A 25,378-nucleotide genomic window follows, 5' to 3' on the forward strand; every position below is an offset into this window, starting at 1 on the left:
AGAGCAGTCAGTACAAAAGAGACTTTAAAAAGCTACATGTTTCATGAGTCTCTTGGCTATGATGCTATAATGATCTCTGGTGATTCAGTGAGAACAAAAGAGATCAAATATGACCTCCGGGTAACATACATATTGTTGTGGGGAGGATGGCTTTAATGTATTTTTTTGTTCTAGATTCTCAACTGCCAGTAGCCTTGATATCTTTTACCTTGTTTTTCAATTAGCATACTGTAAAAGTAGTTCGAATAAGACCTACAATAAAAACACAGCTTTTGAAGAATGCCTAACTGTCCCTTTCAAAATTGCCTTCGATGTTATTTTGTAATTTTCTAAAAACTACCTGATCTAAATACTGCTTCTTAGTTGTTCAAAAATAATTTTAAGAAATTGTAAGTATGAATTAAATTTTTTAGCATTCTTTGTCAGTATTTAAGGGATTAGTTATATAATCAAGCATGCCTAACTTTTTTAAACAAATAAATATTTATTGTGGAGAATTTTGAAAATAGGAGAAAGCGCAAAGAATTTTGAAAATAGGAGAAAGTGTAAACGACTGTAACCCCATATGTAAAACAATGTCTGGCATATATCAGGCACTCACGATTTGTTCAATGAGTATAGAGAGAAATACTGTTAATATCATTTGGATATATTTATATATATTTATATATATATAAACATACATAAATATATATATGTTTAATGGTTTTTCTCCATGTATATTTGTCTTTTTTTAAGAAAATATGGATCAAAACATGCAAATACAATATAATTTCTCTTTAAATAAAAAAAATATATTTTTGACTTTTTTAATTCTTTTGTGATAAGTAGAAGATCTGAATTTACCTGTGGTCCTTAGCAAGGGGACAACCTCCCTTTAGGCATGTCTGCTAAATGAAGCTATATTAATTTCATTAAGTAATGGTTGCTATAGATTCTCATTAAATATGTAACTCCATACCTTTCTTTTAATTCAAACCTTAATTCCGTACCTTTCTTCATGAAAATCTAGAGTAGGGTCTTTTATCCTTACTCCCTATGCTTGTGTTTAAGCTTTCTCAGTTCTATCTAATTGTATTTGTCTCCTCCTCCTGTCACAGTCTGAATCCTACCAAACTCACCTATTTACTCCCCTTATTTCTATGCCTGAACCATCTGCTCCAGCCGAATGGTTTTTTTCTATTATTTCCTGAATCCACCCCATTTTAAGTCCTACGTCTACTTCTTTTCACATTGTCATCAAGCTGACTGGCATGCCCAGCCCCTTTTCTTCACTCAATGAATTATTTGCTGTGAAGCACAGCTCCAAATCTTGCATTTTTTGTTAACCTGCCATTATTAGTAAGCTATGGGATAGTGAGAGGCAGTATTCTGGGGTGTTATACTATAGCAGAGCTTATACAAGTTTCAAGTGAATAGTTTTTGTTTTTGTTTTTTGGTAAAGATCTATTGTTGACTTTTAAAACTTTAAGTTGGTAGTTATAAAAATAAACTCCTTCCTCCTGTACCTCACCCCCCACCCCCACCCCAGAGGGAGAGGGAATGGGTGAGAGGGAATGGGTGAGAGAGAGAGAGAGAAAGAAATTGGCATATGCTTGCCCCTCTCATATTTTCTTCTCTGTGGCAAATAAAACTGGTCAAAAAATTCTTACAGTTCTCCCTTAATTTTTTGCTATTTGGGTAATGCAGCTAATTTGGTTTCATCACTTCCGTGAGCGTTGATTGTGGAGTTAAGTCCTTACTTAACGTTATCAATATGTTTGTGACTTTATGTGACTTTAAGTGAAAGAGGTTTAACAAAGCAAATTTTACCACAGGCTAATTGATATAAATGAGTTAAATTCCTACAATGTTATAATGAAACAATAAAACAAAGTTGAACAAATGAAATTATTTGAGGACCTGCTGTATTTCCTCTTCTTGTCATTAAACTGCCTTCAACATTACCTACCTTGTAATTAAAATTGGCCTTCAGTGACTTGGGGAATTCACACTAATAATTTGATATAGTTAACCCGGGCCACTTTGATAAGTCTGAGCTCTGACCTTGACTTAACTAAATGTAGTTTTAGGCTTTCTAAGTATAGTCATGTCCCAAATAATGATGTTTCAAGGATGGACTGTGGTCCCATAAGATGATAATGGAGCTGAAAAATTTCTATCACCTAGTGATGTAGCTATGATAACATCATTGTGCAACACATTACTGATGTATTTGGGCTGATGCTGATGTAAACAAACCTACTTCACTGCCAGTTGTATAAAAGTATAGCACATACAATTATGTACAGTACATACTACTTGATAATGATGATAAATGACTTACTGGTTTATATATTACTTATTCTTTTTATCATCAATTTAAAGTGTATTCTTTCTACTCATAAAAAGAAGTTCGCATAAAACAGTAAGTCATGTTACACCAGCAGCAGCTTTGTACATCTCATGCTTACCACGTCTCTTGATTGCATCATTTTCTCTGTGCTTGATTTAATCTCATGTTTTATACAGGAACATGCTGTCCAGACTTGTAGCCCAGGAGCAATAGGCTATACCATAGAGCCTAGGTGTGTAGTAGGCTATACTATCTAGGTTTGTGTAAGTGTACTCTGTGATGTTCGTACAATGAAGAAATCACCTAATGGTGCATTTCTCAGAACGTTTCCTTGTTAAGCAGTGCATGACAATTTATTTCTCTTAACCAATTGAGCAATGAAGTTTTTATTGGCATTTTTCTCAGCTCCATATAAGGAAGCCACATAAATGGTTTAACAATTTTTTAAAGGAATGGTTCTGCTTTGAACTTGCCACCTACTTAACTCTTGAATAATAAAAATGTTGTGATATAGACTGACTGGGCAAAGAACATATGGATAATGTAGCACAGTGGCTAGCCTGTAGAGCTGGTAAGATCAGAATTTGGATCCTGGCTCCTCAACTCAGTGACACTGTGAGTATCTTACTGTCCTTGAGCCTCAGATTCTGTTTCTGTGAAGTGAGCAGGTGAGGTTATGGGGAGGATCAACCGAGTTTCCTTTCCACTTCTTTCCCTTGCAGGAGTTATTAAAGAGCTCTGACAACTAGAGAAGTCAGTCCAGGCTTCCTGAAGAATGAAGACTTTAGCTAGACCTTAAAGGCAGAATAAAATTCCATTAGATCAAGAAAAAGCATTCTAGGTATGGGGAAGCAGTTGAGAAAAAGACTCTAGACAAGTCCATAGAGCCTTGAAAGCATATGCAGGGAGGGGACTTGATGAAAACCATTCATTAAAAAAAATATGTTTGTCAGAGGACTAAAAGGGAAAAAGTCAGAAATATGAGAGATGAGGAAGAGGATTTTGGTAATCTAGGCTTGGGATGATAAGAGTATGAGTGAGAATAAGTGATCAGGGGGTAGTGGAGGAAGGGCAGTTACAAAGGTCATTTTCAAGAGAAAATGGAATTGGTGTGCAATTAAAGAAATTGGAAGGATTTAAGTAGGCGATTACTGTGTCATTCATTCATTCATTCATTCATTCTTAAAATATTGAAATCGAAAATCTGCTGCTGCAAGATTCTGTTCTAGGCATTGGGAATTAACTACTAAATAAAACAGAAGTCCCTGCTCTTTTGCAGTTTACTTTCTAATGTTAGTTGTGTTACAAATTTAGTGGGAGTGATTTTGGTATCTTGAGATGTCATTATCTAGTTCGTTCTTTTATCATGTCTAAAAGTTAAGTGGGAAATGATGAAAGCACGTCTAGTATCTTCATGAAATCAGTATATAGTATTTTTATGTTTTAGGACTATAAAGAATGAAAAAAATAGAAAAAGCTGTGTTTTACAGATTAAAAGAAGTACTATAGATTTATTAATTTGCCTTCTAGTTAATAAATTTCAGGGACTGTCATGAAGTTTGGAACACCTAGAAAATTGTTGAGTTGTATAAATTTTTTTTGTAGGTTTTGGTTGAGATTAAAATTAGGTTCATTTAATAACCAGGAGGAAGTAATTAGGTTGAACAAGACCATAGTACTTGATAGCTTTTTTCCAAGTGATTTTGTCTGCTTATTTTTGAAGTAGTGCTATGATATTTTAGTTTTCAGTCTGAGCGTTCTTTAATTCTTTAAGATGAAAAAATTTAAAGTAGTACTAGATAATTCCTTGACCGAAAAAATGTTAACATAAGAAATAAAAAAGTTCGAAAACTAATTTCCCATGGTATTTTAAAAGCTTGAATTAGAACATTATCTAATTAAAGTTATGATGCATGTAAATATTCATTTAGTTAGGATTATTTCCTTTTGTTCAATGTACCTAGTTATGTTTCAGTGTTTTTATGATGACTACAATTAATTAGCTATAACAATAGTGTATAAGGATTATTTAAAATTCTCAAGGAAAGAAATAATGAGCTTTGGACATAATAATACTGATATAATTTCATGCAATAAATGAAAATTTAAAATATTCTAAAAAACGATTAAAACTCTGAACTGCTATAAATTTATTACTTCTCAGTGTCTGGATTTCTCAGTTAAAAAAAAAATCAGATTTTTTTTCTTAAAGATGATTTTATTTTTTAAAATTTCCTTCAGGTAAAAGTGCAGTTTTAAAGTGTCTACTGGATATTCACAAAATTTTTCAGGAAAGTGACCCAGCTTACATCCTAAACGATCTCTACATCTCAGACTACTGTGTGTGGATTCAGAAAGCCAAGTAAGTTTTGAGTTACTTACGAATTTTACATGTTCCCATTTCTGGAATACCTACTTACCCAGAAGGAAGAAAATGAAATTAAACTGGGATATAAATTTTAATGAAAGAGAAACCCCAAATAGCTACTAAACACTTTGAGAAGTCACTGAATCAGCATGGGGACCTTGGTGAATTTCCTTATGGAGGAGGTACACATGGTGAAAAATAATTTTACTAGAAAAAAATTGGTACAGCCCTAGAAAATAGATGTTAAAACAAGGAGTTATGAGTATTCAGTGCTATACTATTGATCGTCCAATATGAAATCTCAAGACTAGGTATCTGAACCTATGTTTATAGTTTACTTAAGTGTGGGGTGTGTTTGTGTATATACAGCACCTGTATAAACATCTCAGGACACAAACCTTATCAGTTCTAATCACAGCGAGAGCTGTGCATTCATTGGCTAGCCACTGGCTCACAGAGTCCATAATTCAGAGTATACAAAATACAGCCTTTGGAGCCTAGTAACATGATTCTTGGTAACACATGTATCTAAGGGTGTGAACACTCACAAATGGACTCCTTGCACTTGGTATGGAAAAATTTAAAAGGCTTTGCCATTGCCGTTTCCTCACTCAAGGAACTACATTAGGTTTTAAAATGCAGTGAATTTTCATTCTGTGAAGGGATTATATAGACCTAATTCATATCAGACATGCCCAAAGTATTCATTTCAGTATCAAGAGGCTATTAATTGAAAAAATGCAAAGAGAGCTCGTGACTGGAATGATTCTTAGGTGCTGTAGATAATGATGGCACAATATCATTCGTGACGTAAAAGAAAAATGATCATGATATTTTTAGTATTACCATGATTGGTAAATTAATGCTTTTGTATGGCTTTAATGCCTGTTTCAGTGAGCCATTATGTAGAATTTATTTTCAATTTCTGTTCATGGGAAGCAATTATGTTGCAGACTGAAATAAAAAAATTCTTGAAGCTATACCTGTTGTAAGGAAAATGCTTAGGGACTGTTTAGGTAGCGCCTAATAATATACAGCAGGTGGTGTCAGCATTTGAGTTGGAAATCTAGATTTTGCCAGATGGAAAATTACATCTTTAACCCCTGAGGTCATAATGGCATGTCATCACTTTATTAGATCCTCCTGCTAATTGAGCTTATCAAATACCCTGCTGCCATTTCCTGTTGTTTTTATAATAAAATTAAATTGAAAGAGACTATTTATATGGACTTAGGTTTTTCTTTTTTCTTTGAGGATAAGGATTTTATAAACATGTAATGAGAATTGAGGTTTGTGCCAGCATTGATCCCATTTCTGCGAGTTCCTCCTTTCTCTATTTGTGGCATTCCTTATTAACTAGAGAGATCATATTTCATTAAAGTAGAAGTATATGTGCCCTCAAGTTGATATGGGAATTATTAGACTTTATTTCTCTTAAATTTTCCCCCCTTGGTTTTAAGTTGCAGCAAATGAAATGAAATTCTTAGAGTCTAATAATTGTTATAATACTACTTTTTTAAATGTGTTGGGAAGTGAGATAGGAGAGGGAGAACTCTTCAGATTACTTTGTAAAATTTTTTTTCATCTTACCAATTTGACCATAAATTTCCTTTTCCTAAATAGGCTGAGTTGTTTTCACTTTGTGTGTTTTTATATATTTTAACTCTAGTCTAGCCTAGCTGTTTTTTCTCCCCCTTGAAATAAGACATTTGTTGATTTACCTAATTTTTATTAAATTACCTAATTTCATCCTTAATTTTTCAAGCACAACATAATTGAACTTTCCAGTGTCATCTTTACGGTGAACTCGCTTGGCTCTGAATTTATTTATTTATTTTTATTATTATTATTTTACATTTTTTTATTAAGTTTATTGGGGTAACATTGGTTAATACAGTTATATAATTTTCAGGTGCACATTATAATTTGACATCTGTATATTCTATTTTGTGTTTACCACCCAAACTCCAGTTTCCTTCAGCTACCATATATTTGATCTGCTTTACCCACTTCACCCTCCCCCCACCTCCCTATACTTGACCCCCTTTAACTGTCTAGCTACCTCCACTTCCCCCACTCCCTACCCTCTGGTAACCATTAATCTATACTACATGTCCACGAGTCTCTGTTTGTTCTGTTCATTTGTTGCTTTTAGTGTTATATCCCACATATAAGTGATATCATGTGATTTTCAACTTTTTCAGTCTGGCTTATTTAACTTAGCATGATTATCTCGAGGTTCATCTAAGTTGTCGCAAATGGCAGTATTTCATCTCTTCTTATGGCTGAGTAATATTCCATTGTGCCACAGCTTCTTTAACCAATCAACTATTATAAAACACTTCAGTTGCTTCCATGTCCTGGCCACTGTGAATAATGCTGCTATGAACATCGGTGGACAAATATCTTTTCAGATATGGGTTTTCAAGTCTTTGGGGTAAATACCCAGTAGAGGGATTGCTGGATCATATGGTAGATCAATTCTTAGTTTTTTGAAGAACCTCCATACTATTTTCCATAGTGGCTGTACCAATTTGCAGTCCCACCACAGTGTATGAGGGTTCCTTTCTCTCCACATCCTCTCCAACATTTTTTATTCCTTATTCCATTGATTATAGCTATTCTGACAGGTGTGAGATGGTATCTCATTGTGGTTTTGATTTGCATTTCCCTAATAGCTAGCAGTGTTGAGCATCTTTTCATATATTTGTTGGCCATTTGTATGTCCTCTAGAGAGAAGTGTCTGTTCAGATCCTCTGCCCAGTTTTTGATTGGATTGTTTGTTTTTTTGTTCTTAGTGAGTTCATTATGGGTTCTTTGTATATTTTGGATATTAGGCCCTTATCAGAGGCGTCAGTTGCAAATATATTTTCCCATTCGGATGGTTCTCTCTTTACTTTGTTGACGATTTCTTTAGCTGAGCAGAAGCTTTTTAGTTTGATGTAGTTACATTAATTTATTTTAACTTTTACTTCTCTTGCTTTTGAGGTCAAATTTATAAAATCCTCCTTAAGTCCAAGGTCCTTGAGTTTCGTTCCTCTGTTTTCTTCTATGCATTTTACTGTTTCAGGTCTTATATTCAGGTCCTTAATCCATTTCGAGTGAATTTTGGTGTGTGGTGATACACAACAGTCTAGTTACATACTTTTGCAGGTGGCTTTCCAGTTTTCCCAGCACCATTTTTTGAAGAGGCTTTCCTTTCTCCACTGTATGTTTTTGGCTTTTTTGTTGAAAATTATTTGCCCATATAAACATGGGTTTACTTCTGGACTCTCGATTCCGTTCCACTGGTCCGTGTGTCTGTTTTGCTGCCAATACCATGCCGTTTTGATTACTATCGCTTTGTAGTATGATTTAAAGTTGGGCAGAGTGTTGCCTCCAGCCTCTTTTTTTCTCAGGATGGCTTTGGCATTTCGGGGTCTTTTGTGCTTCCATACAAATCTGATGATTTTTTTGTTCTATTTCTTTAAAAAAATGCCTATGGGATTTTGATGGGGATTGCATTAAATCTGTATAGTGCTTTACGGAATATGGTCATTTTTTAACTATGTTGATTCTTCCAATCCAAGAACACGGAATATCTTTCCATTTCTTTGTATCTTCTTCGATTTCTTTTAATAAGGTCTTATAGTTTTCATTATATAGGTCCTTCACTTGTTTAATTAAATTTATTCCTAGGTATTTTATTCTTTTCGTTGCAATTGAAAAAGGAATTATTTTTTCTACTTCTTTTTCTGATGCTTCATTATTAGAGTATAGGAATGCTATGGATTTTTGAATGTTGATTTTGTATCCAGAGACTTTACTGTATTTGCTTATGTTTCTAGTAGTGTTCTTGTGGAGCTTTTAGGATTTTCTATGTAGAAAATCATGTCATCCACATACAGTGACAGTTTGACCTCTTCATTTCCTATTTCGATGCCCTTTATATCTTTCTCTTGCCTGTTTGCGCTTGCTAGGACCTCCAATCTTATATGAATAACAGTGGCGATAGTGGACAGCCTTGTCTTGTTCCTGATCTTAGAGGGAAGGTTTTTAGTTTTTCACCATTAAGTATAATGTTGGCTGAGGGTTTGTCATATACGGCCTTTATTATGTTAAGGTACTTTCCTTCCATACTAATTTTGTTAAGTGTTTTGATCATTAATGAATGCTGTAACTTGTCAAAGGCTTTTTCTGCATCTATTGATATGATCATATGATTCTTATTTTTTAATTTGTTTATGTGGTGTATCACAGTAATCGATTTGCATATGTTGAACCATCTTTGTGCCTATGGAATGAAGCCCACTTGATCGTGGGGTATAATCTTTTTAATATGTTGCTGTATTCGGTTCACTAATATGTTATTGAGGATTTTTGCGTCTGTGTTCATGAGATATATTGGTCTGTAGTTTTCTTTTTTGTATGTTATCTTTACCAGGTTTTGGTATCACAGTAGTATTGGCCTCATAAAATGAGCTGGGAAGTATTCAAATTTTTAGAAGAGTTTGAGAATAGGTATTAAATCTTCTTTGAATGTTTGGTGGAATTCACTGGTGAAGCCATCAGGTCCTGGACTTTTACTTTTTGATAGGTTTTGATGATTGTTTCAATTTCCATACTGCTGATTAGTCTATTTAGATTTTCCAGTTCTTAATTCAGTCTAGGAAGGTTGTATTTTTCTAAGTACTGTTCCCATTTTTTCTAGGTTATTAAATTTGGTGTATATGTGCTTATTCATAGTATTCTTGTATGATCCTTTGTATTTCTGAGATGTCAGTCATAATTTTCTCTCTTTCATTCCTGATTTTGGTTATTTGTGTCCTTTCTCTTTTTTCTTTATTGAGTCTAGCCAGGGGTTTGTCAATTTTATTAACCTTCTAAAAGAACCAGCTCTTTGTTGCAGTTATTTTTTCTGTCTTTGTTTTCAATTTCATTTATTTCTGCTCTAATTTTGATGATTTCTTTCCTTCTGCTGACTTAGGCTTTGTTTGTTCTTCATTTTCTAGTTTTTTTAACATATAGTGTTAGGTCGTTTATTTGGAATAGGCCTGTAATGATATGAACTTTTGTCTTATGACCACTGTTGCCTTGTCCCAAAAGTTTTGATATGTTGTACTATCATTATCATTTGTTTCTATGTATCTCTTGATCTTTTTTTATTTATTCTGTTACCCAGTTATTCTTCAGTAGCATGTTGTTTAATCTTCATGTATTTGTGATTCTTCTAGATTTCTTTTTACAGTTGATCTCTAGTTTCAAAGCATTGTGTTCAGAGAATATGGTTGGTATGATTTCAACCCTCTTTTATTTGTTGAGGCTATCCCTGTGTCCCAATATGTGGTCAATTCTTGAGAACGTTTCATGTGCACTTGAGAAGAATGTATAAGCAGCTGTTTTGGGATGAAAGGCTCTGTAAATGTCAGTTATGTCCGGTTGGTCTAATGTGTCATTTAAGTATTTTCTTTCCTTATTGATTTTTTGTTTAGATGATCTGTCCATATCTGACAGTGGGGTATTTAGGTCCCCTATTACGATAGTGTTTTGGTCTGTTTCTCTCTTTAGTTCTATTAATAATTGATTTACATGTTACGGGGCTTCCTGATTGGGAGCATAGATATTAATAAGCGTTATGTCTTCTTGGTGCATGGTTCCCTTTATCATGATGAAGCGTCCCTCAGTATCTTTCTTTACCTTTTTTATTTCGAAGTCTATTTTGTCTGATATTAGTATTGCTACTCTTGCTTTTCTCTGAATGCCATTTGCTTGAAATATCATTTTCCACTGTTTCACTTTGAGTCTATGTTTGTCTTTGGAGCTGAGATGTATCTCCTGGAGGCAGCATATGTTTGGGTTTTGTGTTTTAATCCAATCTGCAACTCTGTGCCTTTTTATTGTTGATTTCAGTCCATTTACATTTAGGGTGATGATTGAAATATGAGGTCTTCTTATAGCCATTTTATCTTTTGCTTTCTGGTAGCTCAGTGTTTCCATTGCTTCTTTGTCTTTGTGTTTCTGTTTTCTTTATTTTGATTGGCTTTTGTGGTTTGTGCCTCCGGTTCTTCTTGTTTTATGTTATATACTTCAGTTCTGAATCTTTGGTGTGTGATTACCATTATGAATATGATAAGGACAGGTATATATATATATATATACAGTCATCCCTTTTCTTCTGCGTTTGCCTTATCTCCATTTCCCTTTGCACATTTGGATCTTTGAATTTTCCCTTTCAGTCATTGTTATCTCTGTTCATCCCTTTGTGTGCTGAACGTTAATTACAATCTTTTTATAACAAAACTCCATTTATTATTTAAGCCTATAATGCCCTGTTCTTAGTAAGGGTTGCACTCCTCTGCTTCTATTTGCCCGATAGTCACTTTACTCGTAATTATGTATTTTTTTTGTCATTTTGTTTTAGGTGAGCTGACCCTTTTCAGTATTTCCTGTAGTGCAGGCCTCGTAGTGGAGAATTCCTTCCATTTTTGTATGTATGGAAAAGTCTTAATTTCTCCTTCATATCTAAAGGAGAGCTTAGCTAGATACATTATTCTAGGCTAGTAGTTCATTTCACTTAATAGTTTGAATATTTGATTCCATTCATTTCTGGCTTGTAAGGTTTGTGCTGAGAAGCCCGACAATAATCTTACGGATTTTCCTTTTTAAGTTACCGTTTTCTTCCCTCTGGCTGCCCTGAGAATTCTTTGTCATTGATTTTTGATAACTTTAATGCAATGTGTCTTGGAGAAGGCCTTTTTGGGTTGAGATAATTGGGTGTTCTGTTGACTTTTTGAATTCCAAGCTCCAGCTTATTCCTTAGATTTGGGAAATTCTGGTCCACTATTTGTCTAAAAATGCTTTCTAGTCCCTGCTCCTTTTCCTCGCCTTCGGTAATGCCCATTATTCTCTTTCATTATTTTTAATTTGATTCTCTCTTCTTCCTTCTGATTTATTTCTAGATTTCTGTCTTCGATATCACTGATCCTTTCCTCCATTTGGTCGACTCTATTTCCCAAGCTTGCTATTTCATTTTTCAACTCTGTCAGTGTGTTCTTCATCTCCAGAAGTTCTACTTGGTTCCTTTTGAGATTTTCAGTCTCTTTGCTCTGCTCATCTAGTTGTTTTTTCAGTTCCTGAAATTGTTGATATGAGTTGTTTCAGAACTCACTGAGTTTTTTCAGAAGTACCATTCTGAATTCTCTGTCAGTTAAGCCACATATTTCTATGTCTGTAAGATTATTTTCTGGAGATTTTTCTCTTTTTTTCTGAGATGTCTTGTCACCTTGGTTGTTCATGGTGTTTAATGGATAATTTTTCTACCTGGGCATTAATGGAACTGTATTCTGCTTTTTTTACAGAAAGAAGATTTATTATATAAAGATCTGTCTTTAACCTGCTGTGCTTTTCTTTTGGTTTCCAGTACGTGATGTCTAAATCTCTTGGATCCCTGCTTTATATAAAGCCTTAAAAATGCCTTTTTTTTTCCTGATAGATATTTAATCACGCTCTCTACTCTCAGTTTCAGTCTCTGTTAGTGTTAGCAACAGTTTTGGTAGCATTTGCTCAGATTCCCATGGGGCTCCACGGTATTTGGTCTCAGAGGGTATGGGGGGTGGAGCCCTCCAGGATGGGGCTTGGGGGGCTGCAGCTCAGCCTCAGTTTTGCATCCGCAGCTGGTAAAAATCAACTGCTGTTTTTCTGCCCTCCCGCCTCTTTCTTCTGTCCTGATTCCCAGGCAGGGCTGTTCAGGGAATTCGCTGCTTCTTCTTCTCTTCCCCTCTCCCTACAGGGAACTCTAGCAGCTCAGAGAGGCAGCTTCTTTATTCCTTCCAGTCCACCACCCGACACCTGGGTTTCTGACCTGTGGTAGCTCTTATGCGCAGATCCCACGCTCAGACGTGCTGGTGTGCAGTTTGGGTGTTTTTTGTTGAGTTTTAGATGTTCAGCTTATTGTTGTTTCAAGGGGAGAGATCTGGGGACGTCTCTCACTCCGCCATGTTTCCAAACTGAATTTATTATACTGCAGTGAGGGCCTGTGATTTTCATAACTGATTTCTTCCTTACCTTTCACCTTCTGGTTTATTTCTTTCCCATATAGTTTATCAGTAGAATTTAGCACCTTACTTTTCTGTTTTAAAGTAATTTCGTATTTTCCTTGGTCTCTCTCTCTTTTTTTTTTTTTACTATAACAATAAAGATTATGTAAAATTTTATTTGAAATACCAGACAATTGCTCAGTTCTGACTAACACAAAGAACACCTTCCATTTTTACAGTTAGACATTTATTTTGGCAAGAACTTGTCAGAATATGGGTAGCAAAGTCATTCTTATAAGTTTTGCTTCAGTAGTACTTAGTTATTTTTCCTTGTGTTATCTGTGTCTTGTAGACCTTATTTACAGATCTAAAAAACTGATGCCCCTGTGCCCTTATTCTGAGTTACAGACTTTGCAACTTGTTTTTCTGAAAAAGGATGTTTCTTGCCATCCTTTAGTGTAAGTTTCATTAGAAGTTTCAAGTGTGGTGGCCACTGCAGCAAATGATTTGCCTGAAGTCGTATAGCTTATAAGAGGTAGGTCTGTGATAGTCTCAAGTCTTCTGAGTCTGGATTTCATACTTTTCCAGATATGACATCTAGACAACCAATTGTCTTTACCCAGGATATATGGGCAGTGGGGAAGGGGAACAAAATAAAAGAAAAAAGACCTCCCTTTAGAAAGCTTTTCCTATTGGAAGAGGAATTAAAGATTCATTTATCTTCCTTCCGGATGTTCCCATGGCACTTGGTTTAGAGATCATTTGAATACATCTCATGCTTGCCTCATGTTGTAGTCATTTAGGTGCATATCTCTTTTTCCCTCTAAAATTTTAAAGTCCAGGTGAATGAGCACCTATCTGGGCCCATCACAGTCCCTTGTGAGCACAGTAAATTTTAGTTAAATTGAATGGTACCTAGTAGAGCCAATTGAGGGAGCATTTCTTTTTGTTTAAAAAGAAATATTTTAGCATTTTAAAAATTTATTTTTGTTGAAATTTTCAGGTACATTCAGTATAAGCTTTTGCTCTTCCCCTGATTTCTTTGCTGGTGGGCTGCACTGATAAATAGCAGTGACAGTTCTGACTCCCTCAAAGTTTATCACTTTATATCCTTTTATATGAGGATATAGGATATAAAAGAGTATAGGATATATAAGGTTATAGGATAGAAAAGTATGAACTGTAAAATATGTGCCAGTTCTACCTCTCATTGGCCATAAGACCGTAGCATGTCACTTCATCATTTTGTCTAATACAGCCAATATCATTTTAATATTTCTAGTTATTTTGCAGTGCATTTTTAAGCCAGTGGAAATAATTAGCTTAAAATATGCATAACATTTTGTAATTTGTTTTATATTATTATAGTACCCTATAAATCATTTTCCTTCATAACACAATATCCATAGTGTAGTATTCTTTAAAAGTAACTAATTTGTTCCTCATTATTAAAGGAGTATATGCCTGCTGAAGAAAATTTAATACTATATGGTTTTAAGGCATGTTGTATTTTGAAATGACAAAGGATCGAGTAGGGTATTATTTTGTTTTGCTATATGGAAAAATAAATTTTTTAAATTAAATTAAAATCTAAAATCTCAGCTATCTTCAGTACAGATCTGATCTTGTGAAGGCTTTAATTACACTTTTTTTCTCTCTCTAGTTTAGTTTCCTAAGGTTGTGGGAAGAAAAGAAAAAATAAATCTTTGAAATGCTGAAAGTTTTTACACTGAACTGATAGTTTACTCTGATTAATATTTTTGGTGCATCTATTGTTTTCACTACTTTTTAGCCTATTTTCACCCCAGTAATTGAAATCTTATTTTGTGACCTGTTGGACACAAATGTGGAAAGTTTGTAGAGGGAAACTGCTCAGTCACTGAAGAGTTTTTATCTCGTTTGATAAATCCTGGCCTTCAGCTTTCTCAGTTGTGAATAAACCTAAGCTGTTTCTGCATTGAAATCGTAACAGTTTAGAAAACCTAGGACCTTATCATTGCTTCATACTGTTTCAGCTGCGTCCTCTGAGTAATGTGCTTTGGTAGGGAATAGGATTATGTGCCTGAGAACAACATAGATCTCTTGCTTTTGGCTTTCTTTTGTTCCTGGTTTATCTGTCAAAAGCTATGGGAGTGGGGTTAACTCAGATTTAGAGGTGAAATAATCAGCATTGAATGTGAAAGTAGAATTATTTATTTTTTTTAACCACTGATTATTGAGCCCTACTATATGCCAGATACTGAGATAGGTGATGGGGATACTCTGGTGAATGAGATCCATCTTAAAGCTGTTCTTCTAGTGGGGAATATAGATGTAAGGGGAATATTATGCTGTAACTTGATAGCAGCTACAGTGGGGAGGTATGGGTGCTGTGGAAGCACCTAGGAGGCCACATGCCTACAATTGGTGTACAAAAAACAGCTTCCAGAAGGAAGAGTTGAAGCTGAGAGCTAGAAGATCAGTAAGAGTTGGTCAGATGCAGGTAAAGAATCATGGTTGAAGAGTATTTCAGACAATAGAGACAGAAGAATATACCCTTTTAAAGAGCTCAAAAGCTCAGGGTGGATGGATCATAATACAGGAATGGGAGGAAAGAAGTGAGGCCAGAAATTTCATGTAGAGCCTTGGCCCCATAAAAGATGTTTGGACTTTGTCCTGGGAGAATGTGGAGCAACTGAAGAGTTTAAGCTGTGGAGTATCTATATGAGTGACATGATGAGGTTCTGGGAAGATCCATCAGGTCATATTGTGGAGAATGAATTGGAGTGGGGCAGAGATCAGACTCAAGACTGAAAGGCTAGTTAGGAGGCAGGGAGATCCAGGCAAAACAAAAGGCCAGTGTAGCCTGAGCTAGGGTAGTGAAAGTTGGGAAGGAGACTAATGGTCAGATTTGAGAGGCATATGAGACAGGACTTAGTAATTGATTGAATATCAGGAGAGAGTGAGAAGAGGAAGGAGTCAGAGGCGAGATCCAGATTTTGACTTGGTCAATTAACTGGGCTGTTGGAGGTGCATTTGCTGAAATTAAATAATATTGGAGAGGGTGTAGATTGGAAGAGAAGTGAGAGGGAAGAAAGATGAGTTCAGTTTTAGAAATACCAATTTAAGATCTCTAAGGAATATCCATAAAGAAATAGTCGGGAACATTTGGATCACAGCTGGAAATGATGTATAGAGAAGAGTTTGGACAAAGAAGGCATATGAATTAATAGCAAAACATAAAAAATGGTATCTGGTTACATAGTACTGTTTCACATCTGAATATCATAATAATCAAGAGTAGATGCATTCCATGCTGGGGAAATAACATCATGCAGAGGAGTAGACAAGTAAAACATGTAAGCAACATGGTGAACAGATTTCCTGATTGTAACTGTGGTGTGTTGGAACGGCAAGAATGGATGTGAGGCTTTTTTGCATTCGTAGTATCCCTTTATTATTGAATAAGAGGGTCTATAGTTAGCCTGAGGTCACAATATTTTGTAACAGGGCCAGCTGTGAAAACTTTATTTCTCCATTCTATGTGCTGGAAACTTTTATCATTATTCTTGACTTAGAAATCAGTTGGTTACATAAGAGAAACCCACTCAGACTTTTATAGTAAAAATGGGGTCTTTATTAGAAGAGTACAGGTTATCTTCTTGAATCCAGATGCTGAGAGTACAGCTGAGCCCCATAAGCCCAAGTCATGAAGTGTGGCAGTTGGCTTACTCTCTGGTGATATGTAGTCTCTCATGTTGATTCTTTCTGCAAGTTAATGCCACTCTTGTTTCTTGATGTACATAGAAAATGGTTATTCCACAGCCCCGAGTTTACATGTGCCAAGTTTCAGTAGAGATGGACTAGACTCCCTTGTTTATAATTCCAAGGGAGAGAGAAAGTGGTTGTCCCAGCATGGGTCTTTGTCTTTTCCTGGCCCAGTTGCCTTGGTCACTGTGGGCTTGGGGTTGAGAATTCCCCCAAAGTGGTACACACATGGCCCCAGGGCTCACTTTGTCACTAGTGAGTAGCATTTCTCAGAGAAGGTTGCATATGGGGCATGCTGACACCTTAGGAGGACACTGCTGTAATTCCATGACACCATTCTGAGCCATAGATGAGGGAGAGCCCTGACACCTACCATTGCCCATGTCGTAAGTATTCATATTAAAAATATAGTACTGAGGTGAATTTAGCAGTCTATTAAATTCAGGCATACCAAGTGATAATCAGACACTCTTGGTTTCTTTCTCTGACAAATAGTAAAACATTGTGTTACATTAGCTGCTAATGATTAGCATATAGAAATTTCAAGAAACAGTTGTGCTGATTTCAGGCAAATTAAATCTCCTTTGAATTGAAATCAGTCTGTTAAGGTGCTTTTTCTAGCATGTCAAGTTTCTCTTTAGTTTTACTGTTTATTTTTAATTTAATTCACAGATTCATTTAAATCCACAAATTCATTCTAGATGGAAGGAGGTTTTATCTTTGTAAGGAAAGATTAGTACATGCCAATATCCATTCACTTGTATTCCTTCTGTGTGGTTTCATATAGAAAGGATTTACTTAGTGGTTCTTTACCTGATTACCAGGAGTTGAGCAATGCTCACTGGGGTCTTCATTGGACTTCTCTCACAAAAAATATGCCAATAAATCATAGGATTATGAATGTTCCTACAAAAATCAGTCTAAAATAACCCTTTGTAAAGATATGAATACTTACTGTAAGTGTGGGTATTGAGAAAACTAGCAAAAGAATTATATATCTGAATGTTAAAGTTTTGTAGAGGTTTTTGATTGGTCTTTTTGCTTTTTTTTTTTTTCCTGTAATTTCTATCCTAAGATAAGGTAAGTTTCTTAAGGTAAACTTTTAATTTTAGAATAGTTTTAGACTTCCCCAAAAAATGTGAAGGTAGTACAGAGTTCCCAGATACCCCATATTCAGTTTCTCCTATTACTAATAGTTAATGAACCATTATTGATAAAATATTATTAACTAAAGTCCATAATTTATTTAGATTTTCCTAGTTTTTACCTAATGTCTTTTTCCTATTCCAAGATATCATATTTTGTTTTGTTTTTACTAAGAACTGGAACTGAAATGCCCAGTTTCTTGCTTCAATGCTATTGAAAGGTAGTGAGATATTATTGAGATATTAAGATACTTAATACATACATTCTAATCAGTGTGAATCCAGATCTTGAAAAAAATAGATTTGATATATGTGAGAATTTTTAGAAATTTGGAAAAATAATTCATTTATCTTCACGTACTGTGGGCATCATAATTAATATATTAATAAAAATAGAGACAGTTTATAAAAATAAAATGGTCAAGGCTTTATATTTTCAAATTAATTTTCTTAAGGTGGAGGAGGTTAGAGGAGAAAGTGTAGTTAGGAGTTTTTGTTTAAAAAAAAAAAAAATGATAAAAATTATCAGGTGAGTAGACAGACAGCTCCCAAACTGGAAAGTGCCTGCATTTATTGGTACATAGAGGCTTGCATGTGTCAAGTCCATTTTAGAGCTGTGGCTGGGTGGCTGTGTTAGCTTTTGTCTCTTTCTTTACCTGTTTTGGTCCCAGATACTTGGCTCAAGTTTTCTCAAATCCCTGGTTGTGGCTTGCGGGAGCCATGGCTTTTTACAGTATATAATTAACTACTGTGTAAGCAAATTGGTATTTTCCTTCACCTCCTTGTTCTTATATATTTTTGTACTTCAGAGTTCTTTGGAAGATTCTCTCTGGAAGAGACCCACACAAGTGAGTTTGGGTGGGAATTGACTTAGTCAGGTTTTGTAAATCAGTATTCTCTACAGAATTTTCACATCTCATTCAGAGAAGAGGCTTACATTGATTAATGTGGCATATGTATGGTTACCATACTTAAGTTCTCTATTTAAGGAGAGCTTTGTCAAGAGTGTCCTTTAAATGGAGTCACAAAGCTTTTTTAAAAAACTGACAACTTCAAGTACAATTTCCTTTTTCTTCTGCCTATTATGATTGAAACCCAGTCCTTGTTACAACATAATTATCTCAGCCAAAACCAGCAGGGATTTGTTGCCTTAATGTAGGGGTGTGAAGTCCCCTAAATAAATAGAGGATTAATTACATTCACAGCATGTTGTGAAAGTTGTGAGACTGATTGTGATCATTTGACTTGTCCCATTTCTTTCTCTGACTACTGCCCTGAATAAATAGATGGTGGGAAATAATAGAACTCCAGAGCATATTGTTGCACCTGGGGTGGGGAATGATGTTGGAAAAAGGACTCCTTAAGGTATATCTCCAGATTTTAAGTGATCCAAGGTATTTATTTTAGATAATTTTATCATTGATTATACATTTACTGTTCTGAATTAAACAGCTTTCCAAGAAAAAGTTTTTATTTTAAAAATACAGATATTAACAGTATTGGAATAATTTGACAGATTATATTTTAAGTGGATGGATATTAGCAAATTTCTGATCCATCTTTAGCTGTTTTCACTTGGTGTAACTTTTTGGAAGGTTTAAACAAAAGGATATATGAGCCGTTATATGTTTGTGGTATCTTTTCCTCATAGAACTCTCATGATTTAAACTTAAAATAATACATTAGTACTTTCATAAAGCATATTGTGTTTTCTGTTTTTATTTTATGTTTGCCTTACCTCCTTTTCCTGGAGCATTTTATGATATTGTTAAGTCATGATTTTGGTTTATACATTTATCCTCCAAATTTTTTATTGTAGTGGCTTCTAAAGTGAGGAGCACTTACCACATGAAGCACATAAAACTATCTTTTCGGAGGACAGAAAGACTATAACAGACCTTTCTGTTTATTTTTTAAGAAAAATTAGGCTTCATTGATATTTAATATATGGATTGGCAAAAATATGTTTCGTGGCTACCAACCATTTTTCAGTGATGGAATACTTGCTCAGAAGTTTGGAGGAACAACCATCCTTTATTTCCAAAGAGAAGCACATACATTTATTCTCAAAGTTTGAATTCTGGCAGAGGAAGGCTTATCTCACTTAGGAAGTTGGAGTTGCGGTTCAGAGACTAAAGTCAGTCTATGCCAGTTACTTGAACTCAGTTGAAGACAGAGAAACTCAACTGTTGGAGCTTAAGATTTTATGCCAGATGTAAAATGTTCACACTCTGTTTCAGTTGTATGTTCTGTTTGCTTGGGGGAAGAAATAGAAGCTTAACTTTTGCATACCGAGCCTTTGTCATAATGGCAGCACGTATTTCCTGGATGCAAACAACTTGGCCTTTGTTACTTTGCTTTGGGAATTCCTGTGTCATAATTTAAAATATTAAGGAACAAAAAGACAACTATCATTTTAAGAAAAAAAGAAATTTGAAATGGACAATCGTATGTCTGGGGATAAGGTATAATATAGGTTTTAATCTCACGCTGTATGATTCCAGGAGGAAAGATTTTGTGATTTCATTGTTAATTACTGATCCAAGGGAAAAGAGCCCAAAGAAATCTAGACTGTGAATGTTCCAAAGGGCAAAGAGTCATTCAAATTAGTACCCTGGCAGCTAGCATATCGGACAGTTATTACTGATACTCAGTAAACGCTCATTGAACTGAAATTTTTCTAATTCAGTAAAAAGCTTCAAAGAAAAGAAGCAGTTTTACTCTCTCTTTATATAATACTAAACCTAGTTCTTCTAGGCCCTTCAGTGTTCGTTCTACTCTTCATGTCTTAGTCATAAAACAAGGATACTTGCACTTACATAGATGCTATATATTCAGATAAATGACAAAGGAAACATAACTTTCTGTGAATGCTTATTTAGTTACGGGTGGAAAAGTCAAAATAGGTTGGAGGAGTGCAAGAGAGAGATGGAGAGAGAGTGTGTGGATGTTTGAATGGTCAGGTGTGTGTGCATGTCACCTACTTGTTATTGAGCAATATTGGCTCAGAGAGTATAGTGTTGGAATGTGTGCAGCTTCTCTGAGGAGTCAGGCCCTAGAATTGACCGTCCCAGGATCTGCACTCATGTGTTTTCCCCATATCTAGAGACCGACAGAAGAAAGAAGATACTCCAGCCTATAATTCTGGGACATTCTCCAAATCGTTCACCTGTGCAGGTGGCAGATTGAGTGAGCTGCAGTGTAACTGAAGGATATCATGTATAGCCATTCAATTTAATCTTGTTTACCATATAGTGTGATACCTGTGAATAATAAGTTTCCAAGATTAAACCACATTTATCTGAAATATTTATAATTGCTAAATCATTAATATAATTATTAAATATAATTATTTATAATTATAGATATTTCTGTTCTTTGTGGTTCATTTGTTTAGAGGAATTCAGTCTAATTGAATCCAAAATTTACTGAACTTCTACTATGGGCAGCATTGTACTCAATGCTAAAGATAAAACAAGGTCAAGATTTCTATGTCAAGAGCCCACTCTCTAGGATGGTTAATTGGAAATTGTTGTTTAGGAGGCAACAATACTATACTGTCATGAAAAACTATAACTGGAAAGCCAAATAGAAAAAACAGTGTGTGTAAAGCTATATATGCTGAAGTTACTCAATCACATTAAAAAATATGTATTCACAAAAAAATCCTAGGAAGAAGCACATTATGTTGCTAAAAGTTGTCTCTGTTTTGTGGATTCATAGTGAACATGTAGTTTTTTTCCCAGGTATGCCTTTTAAAAAATTTATGGGAGTGATATAAATAAATGCTTGTTATAATTTTTTCCTCAAGTAACAATATTACAGAACTGAATAAAATAAAAAGTGTGGTGGTCTGCACTCAAGGCCCAACCAAATAAATGAAATGTATTAAATATAATTAGATAATTCATCAGTGCTTACTGAGATTTCTCAAATATGAACTTAGCATTTGTTAAGTGATAATTTGACATTACTTTCAAACATGGAGTTTCTCTCATTTATATAAAATTAGATAGCAGGAAAAAGACATTTCATTAGAAGTCTACTGTGCATGTGTTCTCCGAATTTTAAAACAACACATCAAACACTAAAATATATCTTAAATATTATATGGCATATTTGCCTTTTGTTTAGTTGAACTGCTACTGGTCTAGTGATAGATATCACATTTCACCCTAGATTTACAATTATATGGTGTGCTTTAAATGACACAGTGAAGTGTGAAAAATGATACCTGTTCTGATGATCTCGTTTTTCCCAGACTCTTGCCCATAACTCCAGGCCACATACAGTTCTTTGGGGATATATTTTTTTTTGCCAAACTTTTTTCCATCCTTACTGAGATGTAATAGCCAATTAGTTGCTTATATTTACATTGTACAATTCAATGAGTTTTTCAGTTGTAGTTGGCATACAATAATATACCAGTTTCAGCTGTATAGCATAGTGATCAGAGATCCGCATAACTCACAAAGCGATCACCCCACTAAATCTAGTACCCCTCTTCCCCCTTACATATTTATTATGACATTAACCATCTTCCCCATGCTACACTCTACATCTCCATGTCTGTTCTGCAACTATCCATTCGTACCTCTTAATCTCTTTGCCTTTTTTTTTGTCTCCCCAACCCCCCTCCCATCTAGTATCCCTCTAAATATTCTCTGTATCTATGAGTTTATTTCCACTTTTTTTGTTGTTGTTGTTGATTTTGTTCTTTGGATTCCACATGTACATGAAATCATGCGATATTTGCCTTTATCTGACCCATTTCATTCAGTGCAAATACCCTCTAGGTCCATCAAGGCAATATCTTTTTCCATCCCCTTCTTTTTAGTCTCTGTGTGTCTTTTAATTTGAAGCGAGTCTCTTGCATGCAGCATATATAGGGGTCTTTTTTTTTTTTTTAACCATTCAGCCACTCTATCTTTTGGTTGGAGCACTTAATTCTTTTTCATTTGAGGTACTTGTTGATAGGAATGTAGTTATTACCATTCTTTATTCCTGTTTTTGATACATGTTTTTTCTTCTTAAAGAAGTTCCTCCAAAATTTCCTGTAATACTGGCTTGGTGTTGATAAATTCCTTTAGCTTATTTTTATCTAGGAAGCTCTTTATGTGTCCTTCAACTCTAAATGATAGTTTTGCCTTATAAAGTATTCTTGATTGTAAATCCTGAGCTTTCATCATGTTGAATATTTTGTGCCGAGCTCTCTGTCCTACACAGTTTCTTTTGAGAAATCAGCTGCCAGTTTTATGGGTGCTCCCTTGTAGATAACTAACTCCTCTTCTCTTGCTGCTTTTAAGATTCTCTCTTTGTATTTAACATTTGGCATTTTAATTATGATGTGTTTTTGTGTGGGCCTCTTTGGATTCCTGGTTTTTGGGACCCTGAGTTTTCTAGTGTTTTATGTCTATTTCCTTGACCAGGTTAGGGAAGTTTTCTATCATTATTTCTTCAAATACCTCTTCAACATCTTGTTTTCCTTCAGGTACCCCTATGACATGAATATTTTTACCTTTAATAGTGTACCATAGGCTCCTTAAATTTTTATTATAGTCTTTGGTTCTTTTTTCTTGCCATTCTTATGAGTGTCCTCGGCCTTGTCATCCTCTATATAGGCCATTTGATCTTCTTTTTTATTCACTCTGTTTATTCCATTTAATAATCTCAGATAATGTGTTCTTCATTTCTGACTGGTTCACTTTTATCATTTCCATTTCCATTTTTATGTTTCTTCTCTCTTTGTTGAAGTTCTTACTGAATTCATCTATACTTCCCATAAGTTCATTGAGCATCTTTATGACCAGTGTTTTGAATTCTGCATCTGTTAGATTGCTTGACTCCATTATTTCTGGACCTCTGTTCTCTCATATGGTTTCTGCTTCTTTCTTTGTCTTCCCATTTTGGCTGCCTTTCTGTGTCTTTCTGTGTACTAAGCAAAGCTGCTAAGTCTCCCAGTCTTATTAGTGTGGATTTGTGTAGTAGATGTCCAGTAGCACAGTCCTGAGAGGGGTTCAGCTGCAGGCCAAGTTTAGCCAAAGTCTGTGCCCCTCCAGGGCCACCTGTTAAGATTTAGCAAGCAATCCACAGATGCTATGCTTATAGTTACCTCAAAAGACCACACCATAAACCGAGGCCAGCTGCCACCAGTGTGACTGAGTCTAGGTGCTGCTCAGCAAGGGGCACCTGACTAAGCGAGGACACACCTGGACATGGCTTGGGTGAGTTGGGGAAGGTGGAGTTTCAGGGAATCCTCTGGGCGGAGTGACCTCTGTTACCCACTTTGAATTTATCTCGGATATGGCGGCACTGAGTCTGTGCAGTGGAAGGCGGGAGGGCTCCACAGAAGAACAATGGATACTGCCAACACTTCTGTACAGAGCCAGTGCGAGTCTTGCCTCCGCCCTCACTCCGACAATTGAGTGTACCCCTGTAAGTCCCTGGTGCTCCCTGCCCGCAGCCGAACCGGTACTGGTGCTCAGAGCGAGCAGGTCTGTCACCGCGAAAGTCCGCTCTTAGGCACAGCTCCTTTAAGAGGCATCTGCAGCTGCCAGCTGCTGCAGCCACAGCCTTTGTCTCACTCAACCCCTCGGGACTGGGCAGCCTTGCATCCTCGCCCCGTCCCACCTTCTGCTGTTGCAGGGTGATTTCTTAGATTTCTCCTTAGTTGTATGGCTTGTTCATCTAGATCTCAGGTGATTTTTCCTTGCTGTTTGCTCCTTGTTTCTGTCATAATTTTGATTTGGTTGCCAGAGAGATGAACAGAGCCTCTATCATCTACGCCACTTTTTTCCCCGCCCTTGGGGATATCAGTTTTGATACCTTACTAGAGTCAAAGACAATTTCTTTGAGCAAAGAATAAAACACCTTGTGCCATTCCAAGCTTGCCTGCCAATTTAGATTTTATTTCTCTCCGTAGAACATCTTATTGCTTCAGAAAAATTAGGGTTTAGTTCATACTGGAGGAAATTGACTTTATTTTCAACTTGATGTTTAAAATTACAGTTGTCAGCATATATCCTATATATTTGTTTTAGTGGACATAACTGTTAAAAGGATTTCACTTATACTATAGAAGCTGAAGCCCTCTGAATAAAACTATTGGCAAAGGATTGCCACTCTATTAAATACTGGATTGATTATAAAAACCAAGCTTTCAAAAACTGAAGAAGTTGTGAAGCTTACATTCTGAACATAGCAACACTACACATCTTTATGTTTCAGAAGCTTTATTATAATCCATGGTGATTTCAGATGGAAATTTCAAATCTAAAATTTTCACATGGTAAATATTAGGCTTATCCAACCTATTTGTTAGAAAGATCCAGTCTTGCTACAGGTTTGTGTGAGAACATTTTCTGTTTTTAAACCAAAGCCACACACATCTTCCCCTCATCTGTGTAGGACAATATAACATGTCCATTGATCATACTTTTTAAAAATCACCTGCTATCGTAAGATGGGTTCTCCCACCAAGGCTTGAGAGTGAGAGGTAATGCTAGGTATCTACTTCGTTTCACGTCTTTGGGGGTTTTGTTATCCTTAAGTGATGCTCATGGTGATTTTTAAGTTGTTACTGCTTTAGGCTTGAATATGTATCTGTTTTTCTATCCATCTATTCATTCGACCTATAGTTTTGAATCCCGACTATGTGCAACATTTTATGCTAAGGTTCTGAGACTATGATGCTAAACAAAAACCATACATGGCTTCTGCCCTCATGGAACTTGAGTTCTAATGCGTGACAGATGTTAACCAAATAATC

At 35.5% G+C, this 25,378-nt stretch overlaps 1 protein-coding gene across 1 annotated transcript in view; it reads left to right on the forward strand.

Annotated features, from left to right (window-relative positions):
• The window catches only part of SHQ1 (SHQ1, H/ACA ribonucleoprotein assembly factor), a 113,118-nt gene that overhangs the window by 58,711 nt on the left and 29,029 nt on the right, over positions 1–25,378 (forward strand). The window contains exon 10 of the mRNA XM_039851773.1: positions 4,577–4,697. Coding sequence (XP_039707707.1) covers positions 4,577–4,697 — 121 coding nt within the window. The remainder of the gene's footprint in view (positions 1–4,576; positions 4,698–25,378) is intronic.

Source organism: Pteropus medius, unplaced genomic scaffold (genome assembly GCF_902729225.1).
Source record: "Pteropus medius unplaced genomic scaffold, Ma_sr-lr_union100, whole genome shotgun sequence".
NCBI classification, from domain to species: Eukaryota; Metazoa; Chordata; class Mammalia; order Chiroptera; family Pteropodidae; genus Pteropus; species Pteropus medius.